At 49.7% G+C, this 16629-nt stretch overlaps 2 protein-coding genes across 9 annotated transcripts in view; both read left to right on the top strand.

The window, feature by feature from the left end:
• Nucleotides 1-281: 281 nt before the first annotated feature.
• chmp6b (charged multivesicular body protein 6b) lies at nt 282-3038 on the top strand. The gene is made up of 8 exons (XM_046376306.1): nt 282-472; nt 928-1037; nt 1382-1469; nt 1668-1754; nt 1833-1898; nt 2140-2220; nt 2320-2392; nt 2681-3038. Exons 1-8 carry the CDS (start codon nt 410-412, stop codon nt 2728-2730), a joined length of 618 nt encoding a protein of 205 aa, XP_046232262.1. The 5' UTR covers nt 282-409; the 3' UTR covers nt 2731-3038.
• A 3091-nt stretch (nt 3039-6129) lies between these two features.
• The window catches only part of baiap2b (BAR/IMD domain containing adaptor protein 2b), a 53607-nt gene continuing 43107 nt past the window's right edge, over nt 6130-16629 (top strand). Inside the window, exons 1-2 of one of the 8 annotated variants that reach the window (XM_046376298.1) lie at nt 6130-6221; nt 6887-7251. In XM_046376298.1, coding sequence (XP_046232254.1) covers nt 7177-7251 — 75 coding nt within the window. In that variant the 5' untranslated portion in view covers nt 6130-6221; nt 6887-7176. Of the gene's footprint in view, nt 6222-6764; nt 7252-16629 lie in introns of those variants that run through there. The other 7 variants (XM_046376297.1, XM_046376300.1, XM_046376301.1 and 4 more) reach the window with 7 other exon arrangements.

The raw sequence follows: 16629 nt of genomic DNA, 5'->3' as shown, positions 1-16629 counted from the left end.
TTCATTATTCCATCGTTGTTGTTGTTAATAGTCACAGTACAGTAGTCGTTCCGATTCCGGTTTCCGTTCCGGTTTGTTTTAAATGAAAGGCTTCTGCTTGCACTGGGAGATGAGATTGAGCTAATTTGATCAGTTTTGATTGTTTTCATTCAAGTGCAGTACCCTTCTGTGACCACAAGAGGGGAGTGAATGTTCATGATTTCACATATACTCAGTTTCTGTCCCTGCCCGGTTACCGTCCTTCCTGATGTGGGTGTGGACGAATGGACAGATGACTACACAAATAATGGAGAGGAAGCAGCTCTAGCCTGCCCCAGCCTGCCCCTTACAAGTTAGAAAAATCGTTTAAAATCGAAGAAGTTTCATATTTCCTCCCCGGTTCAAATCGTAGCTGGGATGCTGTGTCAGAATGGGAAATCTGTTTGGAAAAAAGAAACAGACCCGAGTGACAGAACAAGACAAAGCGATTTTGGTAGGTGTCACAGCTAGCTAACATTAGCCAGCTAACCAAACTGTTTATGTTAGCCTCGACACCGCGCTGCTTCGAAAAATGTGCTAATTTAATAACTTTGTTTGTCAGTAGACGCTCACACCTGGTTTGTACAGCACTTCTTTACCTTTTCAGCGGTCTTTACGTTATTTTGCACGAATTTATCTGAAAAATAAACATTTTTAGGTGAGTCTGCCTTCAAACTGCATCGTTAAAAGTCGTAGCAAACAACTGAACTCGTTTTAACGGTTGAGAAATGAACCGATTAAATCAAAGCGGTGCTCAGCGGCTTCTCTGGCGACTTCATCCGGGGACTCTGACGTGAGTCCTGCTGGTTTAAGAAACGTTTCTGTCCCGGTGTGCTGTTTGGCAGAGCAGCTCCAAACCCGGCTGGGTGAAGCTGTTTGTATTCATACAACATGTTCTCCTCATTGCAGCAACTGAAACAGCAAAGAGATAAGCTGAGGCAGTATCAGAAGAAGATCAACGTGCAGCTGGAGAAGGAGAGACTTTTAGCCAAGCAGCTGCTGAAAGATGGCAAAAAAGAGTGAGTTACACAGTTGATGCATTGAGATGAGAGGAATGAAGGAGGATTCAGGTGTGACAGCAAACACATGACTTCCTGTTTAGGCCTTTCACTCACGTTCGTCTTCACTTTCACTTTCTGTATGTGACAGCAGCAGGAAAACAGCAGGTTGGATCTTGTGAAAGCACAAGGTTCAAGCCGTAGTTTGAAGGAGTCAAACCAAATCGCAGCCTTTTTCATGTGATTGTTGGTGGGAGCTTTTCTTGGTGTGTTTTCTTGCATGTGACCTCTTAGCGCTGGCTTTGTGAGCGTCTTGCTCCCGCAGAGATTCTCACCTCACCAAACCGTCTTCTGGATTCAAACAGGAAGGCGCTCCTCCTGCTGAAGAAGAAGCGCTACCAGGATCAGCTTCTCGACAAGACGGAGAACCAGATCGGCAACCTGGAGCGTATGGTGAGTGATGGGCGGGTGTGAGCGACGGGTGGTGCAGCAGAAGCATGGAAAGTCCAGAGTGCCTTTAAACGTGTCAGTTTCCCCCAGCGAGACGATCTGCAGCCTGAGCCTCGCACACTTTTGTTTACCGTGACAGCGCAGGTTTGTTTCAGTGGAGCTCGTGAAACTAGCGGCTCCTCTCTTCTCTGCTTGCTTTAGGTTCAAGACCTGGAGTTCGCCCAGATTGAGAGGAAGGTCATCGACGGGTTGAAAGTTGGAAACGAGTGTCTGAAAAAAATGCACGAGGTAGGTGACGTCAGGTGGCTTCGTGTCCTCCTCCTGAATGGCTGCTTACTGACGACCTCTGGTTTCTCCACACGTTAGGTCATGTCTATCGAAGAAGTAGAACGAATTATGGACGAAACCCAAGATGCCATCGAGTACCAGAGGGTAAGTCTGACATCAGACTCCATTTCTTTACCCTCAGTTTGCCTGAAAGGTGCAGGTTTCATACAGTTTTTTACCTTTGAGCACTTTAGATCAAAAGATTTTGCTTTACATGACTGTGTAAAAAGAACTCTGGAACAGATGCGGAGAACCTGCTGGCGTCTCAGTTATGTGTCCCGCTTGTTGTCAAGTGTTTCTGAGCTCAGATCCACGATGTGAAGCCAAGTCTTTCATCTCTCTGCAGCAAATCGACGAGATGCTGGCCGGCTCTTTGTCACAGGAGGACGAGGACGCTGTCCTGGCTGAGCTGGAGGCCATAACTCAGGTGGGTCTCATCACCGGGAACGTGTTCACGCTTTGTCGGGCGACCTGGAGCAGAACTTTAGTGGTCTCATGTCATGTCTGATCTTCTGAACTCTCACAGGGAGACGTCGAGCTTCCAGAGGTTCCCTCAGACCAGCTGCCAGAAGTCCCCGAGGCCTCGGAGGAGAAACGGGGTTTGTTTGTCTTAAGTTGTGACTCCGTGTTGTTCTGATGTTTTTCCAGCTGTGATCTCAGAGCGAATGCTCACAGTCTGTGTAGGACGTGTAGAAATCAAAACGTCCTGCAGGCTGCGCCGATTGTGTTGATCTTCTGTGCCGCCGTGTTGAACGTGTGCGTGAAGCCTCCACGTTTTACAGGTGTAGCATCCGCGTCTGCAGCCTCGTTGTCCACCAGCGGCTGTACTGTGCTCGACACTCCGCCCTGCAGCTGTTCGTGAGCCCGTCAATCTGTTTCTGTTTCAGAGAGGGAACGTCCCAGGAAGAAGCCCGAGCGAGAGCTGCTTGCTGCGTAGGAAGGCGACGGAGCTGCTGGAGCTTCTCCAGTCCCACATGTAAACCGACACCCACATGAACATTTGCCGGAGACCAGTCCTCCAGAGGCCTGCCTCAGACCTCAGACCAGGTCCTCTCAGATCCTGAGCTTCTCCATCTCACCCAGCCGCCGTTTGTCCTCCGCCGCGGGCCGACACCTGAAGGCAGCTGGGACGGGTTCACTGCAGCGGCGTCCATCCACAGGAGAACCATGACCAGAATTGTGCCTAAGCTTTGTGTTGTGTCTCTGTGTCCACCACTAAATCATTTTACACTGACTTACCTGAAATGCATGCATGTGTCACTCATTGGACTTCAAATCAAATCATCCTCCTGAAGTTTGTACTTCACAGCCTTTAGCTCTGAGCTCAGATCACAGAAAGACTTCATCCTGTTACGCGGTTTGATCATCTGAGTCTTCACATTTCAGCACAGTGAAGCTGATTGGGATTTTGTTTGTGACATTTAAAGACGCCTCCGTGCTGACAGTTCAGGTTACGCCCGGCGATCCGCCGACGGGGCCGCGAGCAGTTTTAGTCCTGACGACTTCCTGCCAAACCGCAGAAAATCCAGCTGACTTTACTGTCGTGGACGTACGGCAGTTTCCTCTGTGAAACTCGCCCTGTGCTGAGAAAATCTACGGAAGCCCTGAGAGGCAAATGAGAACAAGAAGTGTTCTGGTGAGCGTTTTTGCTCTGTCAAACTGGGGAGTCTGTTGGGCATCTGGTTCTGTTTCCCTCCAGGTTCACTGAAGTCTCAGTTCACGAGCACACGTGTTGTTGGTTAGAAAAGTGATTGAGCGAGTCTGCCGGCAGCTGTTAGCCTGCTGGCTGATGAGTGAGGAACGTTTTGTCGATGGCTGACAGCAGCTGCAGCCAAAGCTTCCACACGAGACTAAAAATGATCCTGGCCAAACTGCTGTGTGGCTGCTCTCACACAGGAGAATAAAAACTTAATTATCTCCAGAGTTTTGTCATTTTCCCTTCAGGGCTTCAGTGAAGATCAGAAACCAAAAGGGATTCGTTTGGCTTCATGATGGCGCTTCGATCTGTGCCTTGCTTTGTCCTGAATGTCTTCGTTCTCGGTTTGCTGAGATGGAGAACAAAACCAGAACTGGAACAGCAGCAGGGCTGAGGGATGAGGTGTTAGTGAACTGCCCCTTTAAAGCGGAGGCGTTGAACACCTTCTCCCCATGCAGGCCTCGTCAGCCGAACGGCAGCCGCGCTGTCTGAGGCGTTTCAGAGCCGATCCAGTTCTCGGCTCAGTGTCACTGGACAAAGGGCTGATGGTCTGAGGGTTCGCCTCTGCAGCCCAGACTGCTGTCCTTAACCCTTTCAGGGTGCTAACATGATCTGCCGCTAACATGATCCGCCGCTGCCTGTTAACCTGCGGCGGCGGTGACCCACGTTTGTGAAGGTCTGTGGAACTGGTCTGTAAATCAGTTAATCTCACAGTCACTGACGGGCTACAGACGTCACTTCAGCAGCACCAGACTCGTCTGTAACGCTCACTGCAGCCTCTTTCAATAAAACCTGTTTGTTATTGTCGTGCTCTGCTTTCCCCCTGAAGTCACAGCAGCTTTTACCAGGTTTGACCACCAGGTGGCGACGTGTTTTCTGAAGGGTCTGTGGTGAGCAGGTGACTCAGTGCACTGCAGTATTAGTACTGTAAAAGTAGAGTATCAGTACACTGTTATCCCAGCTTTGTTTCAACAGTTGGTCCCCACCCTGTTGACACGTGTCCCCGTTCGGAGAGGACAGGGTTTCCCGATCCGGGTGGTCTGCAGGGGGCCCTGATGTCAGACCTGATGACTGAGTCAGTGCTGGTCCTCACCTGAGTATAAACACAAGTACAGTAAACACAGTAACTAGTACCCAGTGGTGCAAAGTATGTACATTTACTCAAGTACTGCTATGAGTACCGTTTTGAAGTACTTGTACTTCACTAGAGTTTCCATTTGATGAGCTTTTTTACTGGCAGCTGCGTGTCAGATGTAGTTTAACGAAACAAAACAGAATGAGCAAAATAAAAAACTAAAAAAAGAAGTTAAAGCAGCTCTGAACACATTAAGGCTCCAAATACTTAATTTGTTTCTCTGCATCATGACGCTGTTGCTTTGTGCACTTTATATTTTAATGCTAACACGTGAAAGTTCAAATTCCCGCCTTTAATTTGTAACGGAGAGTGTTTCCGCTCCTGATGGCCTCCATCATTCGGGCCTGGACCACTTCACGGTGTAGGTCTCCTGAACGGGCCTGGACCACTTCACGGTGTTGGTCTCCTGAACGGGCCTGGACCACTTCACGGGGCCTGGACCACTTCACGATGTAGGTCTCCTGAACGGGTCTGGACCACTTCACGGTGTAGGTCTCCTGAACGGGCCTGGACCACTTCACGGTGTAGGTCTCCTGAACGGGCCTGGACCACTTCACGGGGCCTGGACCACTTCACGGTGTTAGTCTCCCGACTCGACCTGCTCCACTCTGCGGCTCGCTGGTGCTGCGTGGGAGCGAGTGGGCGACGCACACACGAGAGGCTGAATGAAGGAGCGCCGCGCTGATGAATCACGGACGTGGACCCGGAGCGGCTGAGAGGAGGAATGAATGGACGCTCCAGGTGTGTGTGTGTGTGTGCTGCCCACACAGGCTCTTGCCCACCTGACGACACCTCCTCTGTGTGCTGAATATACACGCGGCTGAGCTGTTTTCATGTCATCGTTTGAGTTCATGTGAGTAGAAAAACGCTCCTGAAAGACGAGTCATTGAAATGTTCAGAAATAAACCTGAGGTGTGCGCATGCCTGCTGTTCACCTGAGCCTGGAGGGGGTTCACTTTGTCCCCCCGCGTCACTGAACGTTTCTGCGAAGCACCAACAGGTTAAAGGGACAGTTCGTGATGTCTGCCTTCTCCTGAAAGCCAGAACTGGATGGCACAGTCACGTCTGTTTCCAGAGACCACGACCCGGGAACTCAGGATCATCCCCAGAGCTTCAGGTGCGTCCACACCTCCCTCTGAAAAATAGTTCCTACATGAAACTGCTCTGATATCTCCAGAACAATCGGGGTGGATAAAGTTCACTGTAGGGAAGAAGTTTGAGTGGAACTGTCCCTTTAACGATCTGTATCTTACTCCATTAAGTACACTTGACGGGTGGACTGACTGTGGGGTCTGTTGTGGCTTATTCCTCCTAAAATATCTCATCTGTTTTGTCTCTTTAAATAAAGGTGTGACTGTCCTCTGTCTCGTCCAAAGGCCCTCGGCTGCGTCCCACTCAGACCCACCAGAGTCCACCGAGCCACAAGGGGAGCAGGATAGCAGACAGGTGTGTGTGACAGCCCCAACCACAGCACCCACAGCGGGAAAACCCACGGCCTGGAGCCGCAGGAGGTGCAGCCCGGACGGAAGGAGCATCACGGCGGCGATGGGATGTTTCGGTTGCTCTAAAATTAGACTCTGCTCCGGCTCCTGGACGGGTACTCGGTCAGATCCTCTGAATGGTTGTAGCAGAGGCGGCGCGTGGGCAGCGTGTGACACAGCGGAGGGGGCGTGGCTTGTTTAAATACTGTGCTGCATTCAGGGCACCGTCGTAAATAGCATTTGTTAACCCTCCGATGAGGGTTCATTGACCATAATAACGATGTGATGATGGCGGCTGGTCAACAGGCAGATGGGAGAGTGGCAGAAGGGAGTACATTATAAATATTTGACTTTTAAAGGATATTGTTAAGAGAAATACTAACTTCTTCAGGAGAAGTTGGTATAAAACTCTGCACACCTGAATACGCGACAGGTGCATCAGAGAGCACGACTGGGATAAAAATTCAAAAACTCCTGCCTACTGTCTCACTTCCTGCTGACACAGGATGTTTATTGACTGATTCAGCTCAGCTTAAAACATTGACTGAAAACGTGCAGGTAAATCGAGCCCTGCTTTATTAGCGGATCTTGAGGCCCCGTTCTGAAGAGGGTCCAGCTTCCAGGTCAGCGGGGGTTCCTTTAGATACATGTTCGTGTTCACAAATTCAGATATCTGGAATGAAATCCTCTGTTGTTTACCTCAGCGTTCCGACTGTCCTTATTGTCCTCCTTAAATCTAAATCAACCATATTTTCACCAACATCTTCATTCATCATTTTAGGTCCCATCGCTCAGGTCGCAAGTGGCTCCATTTCCCACTGTCCGTGAAGGGAGCACCGCCCCTCTCCAAGTGAGTCCGCCTCTGCGCTCCAACCGACAGGCACCGACGGGCTGAGTGGCTGCGTGGGGAGCCGGTGTGGGCGCAGCGGAGGACTTTCCTATAAAAGCTGGGATCCCACGGCCAGACGAGCTCGTCTCTCAGTCAGCGCAGACAGGAGCCGCGATCCCCCCGCCAACAGTTCGGAAACCAACCTCCAAACCTCAAGCTCACCGCAAAGCACATCTTAGTCTATGGTTCTGACCGACGCTCCCACAAGGATGTCCCGGACCGACGAGGTGCACCGTATCACGGAGAATGTCTACAAGGTAAGAAGGACAGTTTGGTAGTTTGGGAGGGACACCTGCTGCACCGGTGGACGGCCGGAGAGGAGGCTGACAGAGGACAGACAGCGGAGAACTCTGACTCAGTTGACTCAGTCTTAATTGTTCTGTTCGGTTATGCTGTGAAGTGATTCTGATTAAGAAATGACCACAGAGGTTCGTGTTAGTCCACAAAGGCTGCCGATCGTTTTCATTAAGGGTCGCCGTTTAGTCACCGTGTGTCACTGGTGTCACTTAACGGGGCTGTGACGGGGTAACCGGGCGCGTACGGACCAGTGGATCCTCTCTGTCTCCGGGTAGGACGCGCGTTAGTTTCACCCGCTGAGTCCACAGTGACAGCTTGGCCCCGGGCAGCAGACAGGAGGCTGGATGTGGGGGGGTCTTCGTTTGGGGTCTTTATCGGTGGGAACAGATGAATGTTTAGTTGATGATACCCTCTGGAGAAACTGAAGTGACTTTGCTTCCGCTAACGTCCCAAAGTTCAGTCTCGTGTCAGCAGGAAGAAAACACCACCTGCTGAACGGACTTTCCCACTCTCCCTGAAACCTGAGAGGCTAAAGGGTGACAAACACCCGGGTCCTCCTTTGTCATTTGCTCAACAAAGCTCCTCTTCAGCAGAGGCAGGCGTGGGTGGCGGCGGCGGCGGTTGGGTGGTGTTGCTCCTCACTTTCACTGCACTCAGGGCACCTGTCCAGGTGAGCTGAATTTCAGCAGCCGTGGCACAACGAGGGCTTTTCCTTCATGTGAGGAAACTCGTCACAGTTCCACACTCCTCCGCTCAGAGAGCCGGGGCGCTGAGAGGCTCCTTGGTGGAGGAGAGGGGTTGGTGGATGGAGGAGGAGGAGGAAGAGGGCGTGTGTGCTTACTGAACCACAGGTGTACTGCAGGGTCAGGTCAGGGACAGTTCACGCATCCCTGTGTGGCACAGACAGGGTGGTGTAACCTGACATGAGAATTTAGGTCACCAAAGAAATGATAGGAGTCAGAGTCAGTGGCCAGCAGCGTGAAAACACACACACGCATGTACACACACACACACACACACACACACGCTGGCTTTTTTCCCTGAAAAGGCTCTAATGAGGGATCAATACACCAGCAGCAGGCTGAGGTTGTGACCTGTGGGAGGTTTCTGTGGATCGCTAATAGCTGGAGAGAAACCACAGAAGAGAGGAGGAGGAGGAGGTGTGAATGTGAACAGGTGCTGTGGTGTGTGAGGACGCCGTCTCTGAAAGGTACTCCTGAAGGAATTAGTTGAAAGTTAGTAGTGGTGACAATAAATGATTGCTTAAAGTCATTTATCAGGAAAAAAGCATCAGTTTCCAGCTTTTCCAGCATGGGCTCGTTCTGATACTCGTCCCAGAACCACAACACCTCCTGATAACACTGGATTGGGTGCACCAGCCAGCCTGCTCCTTCCCAGCACACCTGGGGCTGTGGTGCGTTCAGTATCCTGAGGCACCCGGTGTGATTCAGACTGTTGGGATGCTGTAAGCAAGGCCAAATATTGTTTCACAGGTCTGTGGTCCCCACGTTCCCACTGGGGATGTGATGTCCTTCTTCCTGTGTCAGTCAACGTTACTTTGGGGTGAAATGGCTGAAAATGGATTACAACACTGCCACCTGTTGGTCAGGAGTTTAATCGCAACACAAATCCTTGCATGTAAGCCATTACTTTAAAAAGACACAGCGTCACAATAGGACAGATTGCAGTACTCAGGTGTGTCGATGTTTCCTCACATCCCTGCTGTCCATCGTCCAGTGTGCAAAGTTCAGGTATCAGAATCAGGATCAGGATCTGCTTTGTCTGTTACATATCAAAGCAAGCTGATGGGCGTTTTTCATTATTTTCTGATATTTTATAGACTTAACAATTAGAAAAACAGAAGATGGCTCAAACTCCTGAAGGAAGGAGAAGCTGTCAGTATTAGCAGGAGAGGGTCGACCATGAAAATGGCATCCTGTAGAAACGCAGCAGTGGGGTTTCTTCCTGCCATCAGCAGGCTGCATCATTACGGACGCAGCAGGAGTGAGGGGAAGCAGAGCGCCGCTGCCGGTCTGACCCGCTGCTGGGGGCTGATGCTCGCACGTGTGCTGCAGTGGCGAGGCCCGGGGGCGTTTCTGAGCCCATCCGATGAGGTTAGCCTAGCTTTGTGTGAGGCCGCGTGGAGAGAAGCTAACAGGCCTTTATTAATTCATCAAAGGCGCGGAGGATGAAGAGGCCCAGAGGTGCCAGCTCCCATTAGATTAGATAAGACTCAGGTCTGCTACTCCACTGATGGGCGACGGCACAGATGACAAATGTCAGCCATTTAATCATGCGGTATAAAGATGGGGATCAGGAGCATCAGTTACGCAACACAACGTCAGGTGGCAAACAGAAAGTGTTCAGAGAGGACAAACGTCCGCCAGTTGATTCTAATGCCACAGAATGTTTCAGCTGGATGTGCATCAAAATACTCACTGATGAAGTAACTGATCACATGACCTGAGCCTGACGACCCTTCCCCAGTCCAATTTTGTTTCCAGCAGCCTCGAATGCTGTTTGCTTTCCTTCTTTATTAAACTACTAACTGGCAGAACACAATAAGTGAAACCAAGTGAACCAAAGCTTTCATCCAACTGCTCTGCTGCCAAAGCAAGAGATGTCATTTCTGGATGACTCACGTTGACGGATGCAACTGTGTTTGTGGGTAGTGTCTCACGACTGTGTGTGTGTGTGTGTGTGGCCTGTTTGTCGGCACCCGTGCTGTACTGTGGACTGGCTGCCACTTCATCTGGCTCTGTAATGGTACACAGTTTCACTCCAGAAAATGCAAATAATGAAAGGAATTCACCCCTGGGTGTGTGTTGACATGTCAGTTAAAACGTCCCCCTGGATTCAGTTTGTTGAAGCTGACAATGCTGCAGAGAGACGTGTGTGTGTGTGTAAAACCCACTGCCAGTGTGGGTAAACTGTTTCCTCAGGTTGTTGTGGTTGCTGAACAAGCACCATCTGTATGTTTGCTCAGGAGTGTATTGAGCCAAGCGTTGTAATCCCAGCAGCGCTGCAGGCTCTGCTGTGTTGACTGTAGCTTGGATGTCAGGGCGAGGCTGCTGTGAGGTCGTCTCTGACGCGTTCGGCGGAGGGACTGGATTGTCGAGATATCAGCTGGTCAGCTCATTGATTTTCATGCTGTCTTTGTATGGGCTTGTTTCTCCCTCTGCCTTCTGCCCATCACGCCCTGCGGCTCCTCGTGGAGGATCTCGATGCGTTTGAGGCCAGATGGCGTCAGCTGATAAAATGGTCTGTTCTGATGTGTGGCACAGCGATATCCATGAGGAGAACCCGACTGGACTTTTGGGGGCTGGTTCTCATGCTGGGCAGTAAAGAAGCTTCAATGTTGATCTGTCAGCCAGTTTTCTTCACCCCATTGCCTCAAGCATCTTTCTGGCATGTAAAAACATCATTTATGCTGATGCAGATATGTTTATGTTTTTGTTTATGTTTATTTATGTTCTGGTAGATCAGTGATGGACCGTTACCATCAGAACATAGTACGGTTCATGAATCAATTGCTCATTTAAAGCAGTAACCAGATGGGAATGTAATATTTTTGGGTAATTCAGTGGATTAAGTACCAAAAACACTTAAGACTCATCAAAGCGGCATCAGACCAGCGCAAATCCTGAAGTCCTACGCTGCCATAAAGCAGTGCTGCTCACCGACTGAGGAGCAACACCAGACATCTGAAGATGTTTCCTTGGTCTCTTATTATTAGTCTGTCCTTAAGTGTTTTGCTATTTGTATTTCCTGAGTGTCCCCTTGGAGCATCCTAAAGCGATCAGAGCCGTGAATCCCTCCGTAAACATTATCAAGTCCAGTCTGTGCGAGACACCAGGCTGTGCTCATGCGAAGCCAGAAGTATTTGTTCTCAAAGGAGGGATTTTGGTCCGATGTGTGGGGGTTGTGCGTAATGTTACTGAACACTTTATCCCCACAGTCACACGAGTACAGTCTGTTCAGGTTTTTTCTTCTCTCCAGAGCCTTTTCATTTCTTAGCCCAGTGGATAAAATACAGAGAATTACAGTCAACAGTAGTCATTTTGCAGCTGCTTTCTCAAAGATACTGGGACGGAACACAGATATTACATTTCTGTTTTTATGGAGCCATGATTTCATAAGCTTTCACTGGATTGTTGTCTGATCAGTTGGTTGTTGTGCAGCTCATGAGGGTGTAGTTGTGGGTGGAGCGCTGCAGGTCAGAGGCAGCACATGTGCTGGGGAAACGATGAAGTGCAGCAGCTGATGGACTGAGGAAGAGAGCGGTTTTTGGCAGAAAGCTCCATCAGTGTGTTTGATTACCTCCCTCTTCCCTCTTTCACACTAAGATAAGATGTCTTGGTGTCGTGTGAAAACCTCAGCAGTGGCCAGACCTGGTTCATGTTTGAGGCTGTTTGAGGCGAAACCAGGCCCCCAGTGTCTGTGCTCATGTGGAAGGAAGCATATCGAATGTAAATGCTCTGCTAAGGCAGGATTTCTCCTGTGTGATTGTTTCAAACCACTGACTTCTCCTCTCTGATTAGTCACACTGCGTTCACCTCTTTTGTCTCAGTTCGGAGCTACGGCGCCGGCTTTGCGCTTGTGTTCCCCGCAGAATTCTGCGCCCACTCAAGCTTCAGGCTTGGCTCTAGCGTTCTGCCTTGCTGCTGGTCCTTGGGCAGCAGCGTTTTTTGCGAGCGTCACGGTGACGCTGGCTGACAGGGTTGTGAGGTGTTCGAGTGTGTTACGTAAGAGGGGAACAGTGCAGACAGGTAGCACGAGGTGCAGAGCTGCACTCGCTCACTTTAACCTTCATCAGGCACTGATGACCTTATTGAGAATCATCACCAGCTCTGCAGCTCAGCACACCTGTAGCCCTTTTAGCTTCTGGATAAGCCAGCTGCCTGCTTCATCTGCAGGACACGTCAAAGCTGGCTGCTAGCTGGTGAGGAAAGTGGAACATTCGGCACATTAGCCTTGTGGTGGTGTCCCTTAGTAGCCAAAATCACTGCATGCACCTCATGTATTGTCTTTTAGCGTAACTCACTTTGGGTGTGGGTGATCTGGTCAAAAATAAAGCCACAATCTATTTAATCACGATCATGAGCCAGAATCTGTTTTCTCTGTTTCGACATGTCCTGGAGCCGCTGAAATCATCAGCTCTCCCACCTGTCGCTCTGTCAGGGATTCTCTGCCATTTTTTAAACACGACGCGGACCAAAAATCAGCACCCAGAAGGCATCAGGTGCAGCAGCATGTGGTGCTCTCCGTTTTTATTGTTAGCTCTTACTGTTGTGTTACGACACAGCTTTCATAGCCGTCATATAACATAACTGTTGGCATCTGCTGTGTGGCGTGCAGTGCATCAGCAGCCTTCAGCACATCTGGAAGTTATCTAATGGATAAGTTATCTAAGGGAGATCTGGGAGGAGAAGTGGAGGCTGTCAGGGAGCTGGAGGTTGGCAGAGGATGAAAGGAAAGCTACAGGGATGGATCTCCAACGAGACGAGACAGGATGGAACAGAATGAATGGAAGCCGAGTGAGGAGGCTAAAATGTGAATCCACTACTCTTTTCTGACTCTAATTGGGGGGGGGTTGAGAGGAATTTCCTGCTGCAGTATGTGTGTGTGTGTGTGTGTGTGTGTGCTTCTGAGTTTGATTGGAGATGTCGCACCAGAGTGACATTTAATCCACATCTGGGGTTGGAAGGGGAAAAGGAGGGATGAGGAGGTGCCGGAGAGATTTAAAACTGAAATTATTATTATTATTTAGGCATCACACACACCCACACACAGTCCTACATCAGCACATCCTGGCGTGTTTATACGTCACAGGAAACATTCCTGAAAAGAATCGCTTCCTCCCATCTTCATCTGTCGAAATCCGGACCTTGCCAGAGATATTTCTGTATGAACATACGTGTTCTTCAGAGCATATGCTCATTCACATGTGTGGCGCGTGTAAATGACAGACGAGTGGTCTCGAACAAATCAGTTACGTCACTGGCGTGATGATAATCACCTTCGTTCACATGATGGCAGCGGAGACTTCCTCCCTCCCTCCCTCCCTCCTGTCACCTCCTCTCTCCCGCTTCGCCCACCAGCCTGCCAGCCGAACGTGAGGCGCATGAAGATGGGTTGCCCTGTCACGGGAGGGCGGAGGGAGGAAGAGGAGGAGCGGGGGGGGGGGGGATTCCAGCACTCCCATATATGGCGGCGGAAGTGCCCCCTCCATCCTGTCTCCTTCTGAAGCTGCATGTGTGGAATAGGGGGCGCTGACTCTGCCTCTGCTCGTCTGCACGCAGATAAGAGCTCATCTGAAAGGGAAATTGGCAGAGTTCTCACACACACACACACACACACACAGCAGATAGGGACTGAATTTACATCTCCTGAGGGTGTTGAAGCGGTTCAGCTTTAGCGCACTGATTGTCACACTGACTGAGCACAAGCAAATAATGTCCATTTCCTGGGAAACAGAATAATGAGGGACAGCAGCAAAACACTGATGGCCGTAATGTGCACACGAGCTTATAACTCCCACGTACAGTTAGTGCTGCAGTGGGATCTCTGCTGCCTTTTCTCACAGTGATGTTCTCCACTGCTTCCACTGCGTAGTGGCAAAGAAACGCAGCTGAATCTGACGCGCGTAGCCTCAGATCAACAGCAGCGCAGTAGAAACAGATACTCAAACTTTCACGTGTTTCTAACAGCAAGAGCACACGCTTTCACTTTGCTCACAAAGGTTTTCCTCATTTTGTTGAAATGATGTCTTATCAGCAGAGCTTGTTATACTTCTTATAATTCAGCCAATCCCCCCAGGGATCAATTAAGTATTCTGATTCTGGTTACATAATACATTCATGAAGAAAAGATGAATGCACTTGAAGCCATCAGTAACATCCATCTTAATCCATTTGTACTGTTTTGAAAAGTTTCCATCAGCGTTAATGGGAATAAAAATGCCTCTCTGTTTATCAGTCTGTGATGAAGCACACAGGAGATCTAATCAGGAGGACGTGTCGTGTGCGGTGGACGTTAGCCATTCCTGGTCCATCACCGACTGAGGAGCAACTGCTGTGATGCAGATAAAATCGGTTATGTTTTTTATGTGCTGTAGCTGAGGGAAGCGGGACGATTGCCAGCAGAGCGCTTCAGTTCCTGTGCTGTTTGACTGAAAACGCCGTGTGGCGATGGTGTGTGTGGACACCAGCTGACACGCTGAGAAGTGGGAGTGTGACGGCAGGTCATGGAGACGGGATGTCACACACTCGCACTCAGTGACACCTGATGACGGCGGGGTCACCTTGACTTCTGAGTGGTAGCCAAACGCACTCCAGCGCCGCACGAGCCTTTGCTGTTTCCAGGGCGACCACCCAGAGTAAATGACCTCTCCTCTGTGTGTGTGTGTGTGTGTGTGTGTGTGTGAGAGAGAGAGTGTATAATCTGGTTAACCTTCATTTCCCGACCAGTTTACACACATCTAAACAGCAGGAGGGTGAACTTTGCGTATCATCAGTGAAGCTGTTTACTGTCTTTGCGGTGGTCACTGTGATGGGTCTTATTTTTGTTGGTCGGAGTCCACGACCAACCAAGCTTTGGTTTTTTGCCCCGTTTCCTTTTGAGAGATCGTCTACAGACTTGTTTATGTGTGAGTGACTGACCGTAACTCGTCACTTCCTGTAGGTCCTTCTTTTCTGAGAGGAGGAGGACGTTTCATTGTGGGTGGAAGAGGAACAGCACGAAGGCTTAGACCCGTTTGTCAAGCTGGTGTCGGCCGAACCCAAAGACCCAGCCCAGAAATGACCTGAAGTGCACAGAAATGCTGTTGTAACCAAGTCATTTGAAATACTTTCAGTTTTCAACCAAATCCTAACTCACAACAACTGACTTATTTGACTTGCAAATCAGCTGCTTCCTGGTACCTGACATTTAAGCTGCCTTTCACTGGTCATTTGATAAACACCGATAACAGACGTATGAATCGGTCGCCTGTTACTTCCAGTCAGTCATTTAAAAAAATATCCTATTGTGTCTTTGTCTCCACCTGCTCTGTCGCTCCCACCTTGCTGGGGTTGCCAGGTCCCTTCTTACTGGTTAATCTGCTTGGCAGCGAGAGGCGCGGCAGGTTCTAATGGCGCCACATGGTTGGCTCGGCTTTACAGTAATTTACGCCCCAACATGATATGAGCCTGCTGCTGTTTATGTGGGCTCTGACTCAACCCACACACTCTCACGCACACACACATACGTGCACACACACTCATACATGCGCTCAAACGGCCTTCACGACACCATTGTGGCAGCGCCTGCCAGGTCACAGTGTTTGTAATTGTGCTTGTTTTCTTAGCCTCGGTCTCTCAAGTGTTTGTGTGCTCACATGTGTGGGAGGTAACTACTGGGTATTTTCACTCAAGTCAGCCCTGCTTGAATTGGATCTACACGACATGTTGTGCTTTTTTTGGATCCCTGGAGGTACGCCAAATCTGCCCCAGTCAACTGTCAGTGCTTTTATTGTGAGGACAGGAGCTGCTTGACATATTTTTCCATGACAGACGTTAATCTGTCAGTCATTGGTCTCCATGATGACTAATAATCAGCATTGGCAAGTCAGGCGTCCTTGTCCAACATGGCGATGGGCACAAATTCCCACAGACAGAAGAGGTGGGGTCCAACTCTATATTAATGCCCATGGGATGTCCACGAAAGAAGGATGTACAGGTGTGATGGTCAGGTGTCCACCAACCTTTGGCCATATAGTGTACTTAAACAGTTTAATACAGACTGAGGTATTTTCTCCATTTTGGTTTTACTCACTGGAATTCAGTGAGGGACTGAGGACTCGCCTGCCTCCTTTGTTGCAGTATTAACAGCTTGTATAACCTTTGGCTCCGTTCCACATCACTCATCCGTCAGGGGACATGATGTCCACGTGCTGCCGTGTTGCTCTGATGGATCTGTTAACCTTGGTGAGGAGGGCTAGCAGCTCCCTCCTCACTCTCCCTCTCTGTTACATGAGTGGTCCTTGCAGTGAAACACTGCTGGCTTTCAGCTGCTGGTAAACCTGCTGTGTAATGTAAAGCTGATGAACCACAGGGAGCACGAGAGGGAGATGCAAGAGGATCATTTTCTCTGCATAAAGAGACATTTTCAGGCTGTGAACTGAGAAGATCTTTAACCCACTGCAAAAGTGGTTTGGATGCAGGACAGAAGAGACAGCAGTTCAGAATTTATTTCTTTATTCTTTTAATTAATTAATCACACCTCTCAGGCGAATCTTCCAGTGCAGCCGCGGCCAATTGTGTTTCTGCCCACCACACACAAAATCCGCTTCCAGCTAC

Source organism: Scatophagus argus, chromosome 21, assembly GCF_020382885.2.
Source record: "Scatophagus argus isolate fScaArg1 chromosome 21, fScaArg1.pri, whole genome shotgun sequence".
In the NCBI taxonomy this organism is placed as follows: Eukaryota; Metazoa; Chordata; class Actinopteri; family Scatophagidae; genus Scatophagus; species Scatophagus argus.
This window is presented reverse-complemented; position numbering and strand designations above follow the sequence as displayed.

Coding starts and splice junctions, on each gene's coding strand:
- chmp6b (XM_046376306.1), top strand. CDS start 410: ATGGGAAATCTGTTTGGAAAAAAGAAACAGACCCGAGTGACAGAACAA. Junction 2,221..2,319: donor AGCTGGAGGCCATAACTCAG/GTGGGTCTCATC, acceptor GAACTCTCACAG/GGAGACGTCGAGCTTCCAGA. Junction 2,393..2,680: donor GGCCTCGGAGGAGAAACGGG/GTTTGTTTGTCT, acceptor TTTCTGTTTCAG/AGAGGGAACGTCCCAGGAAG.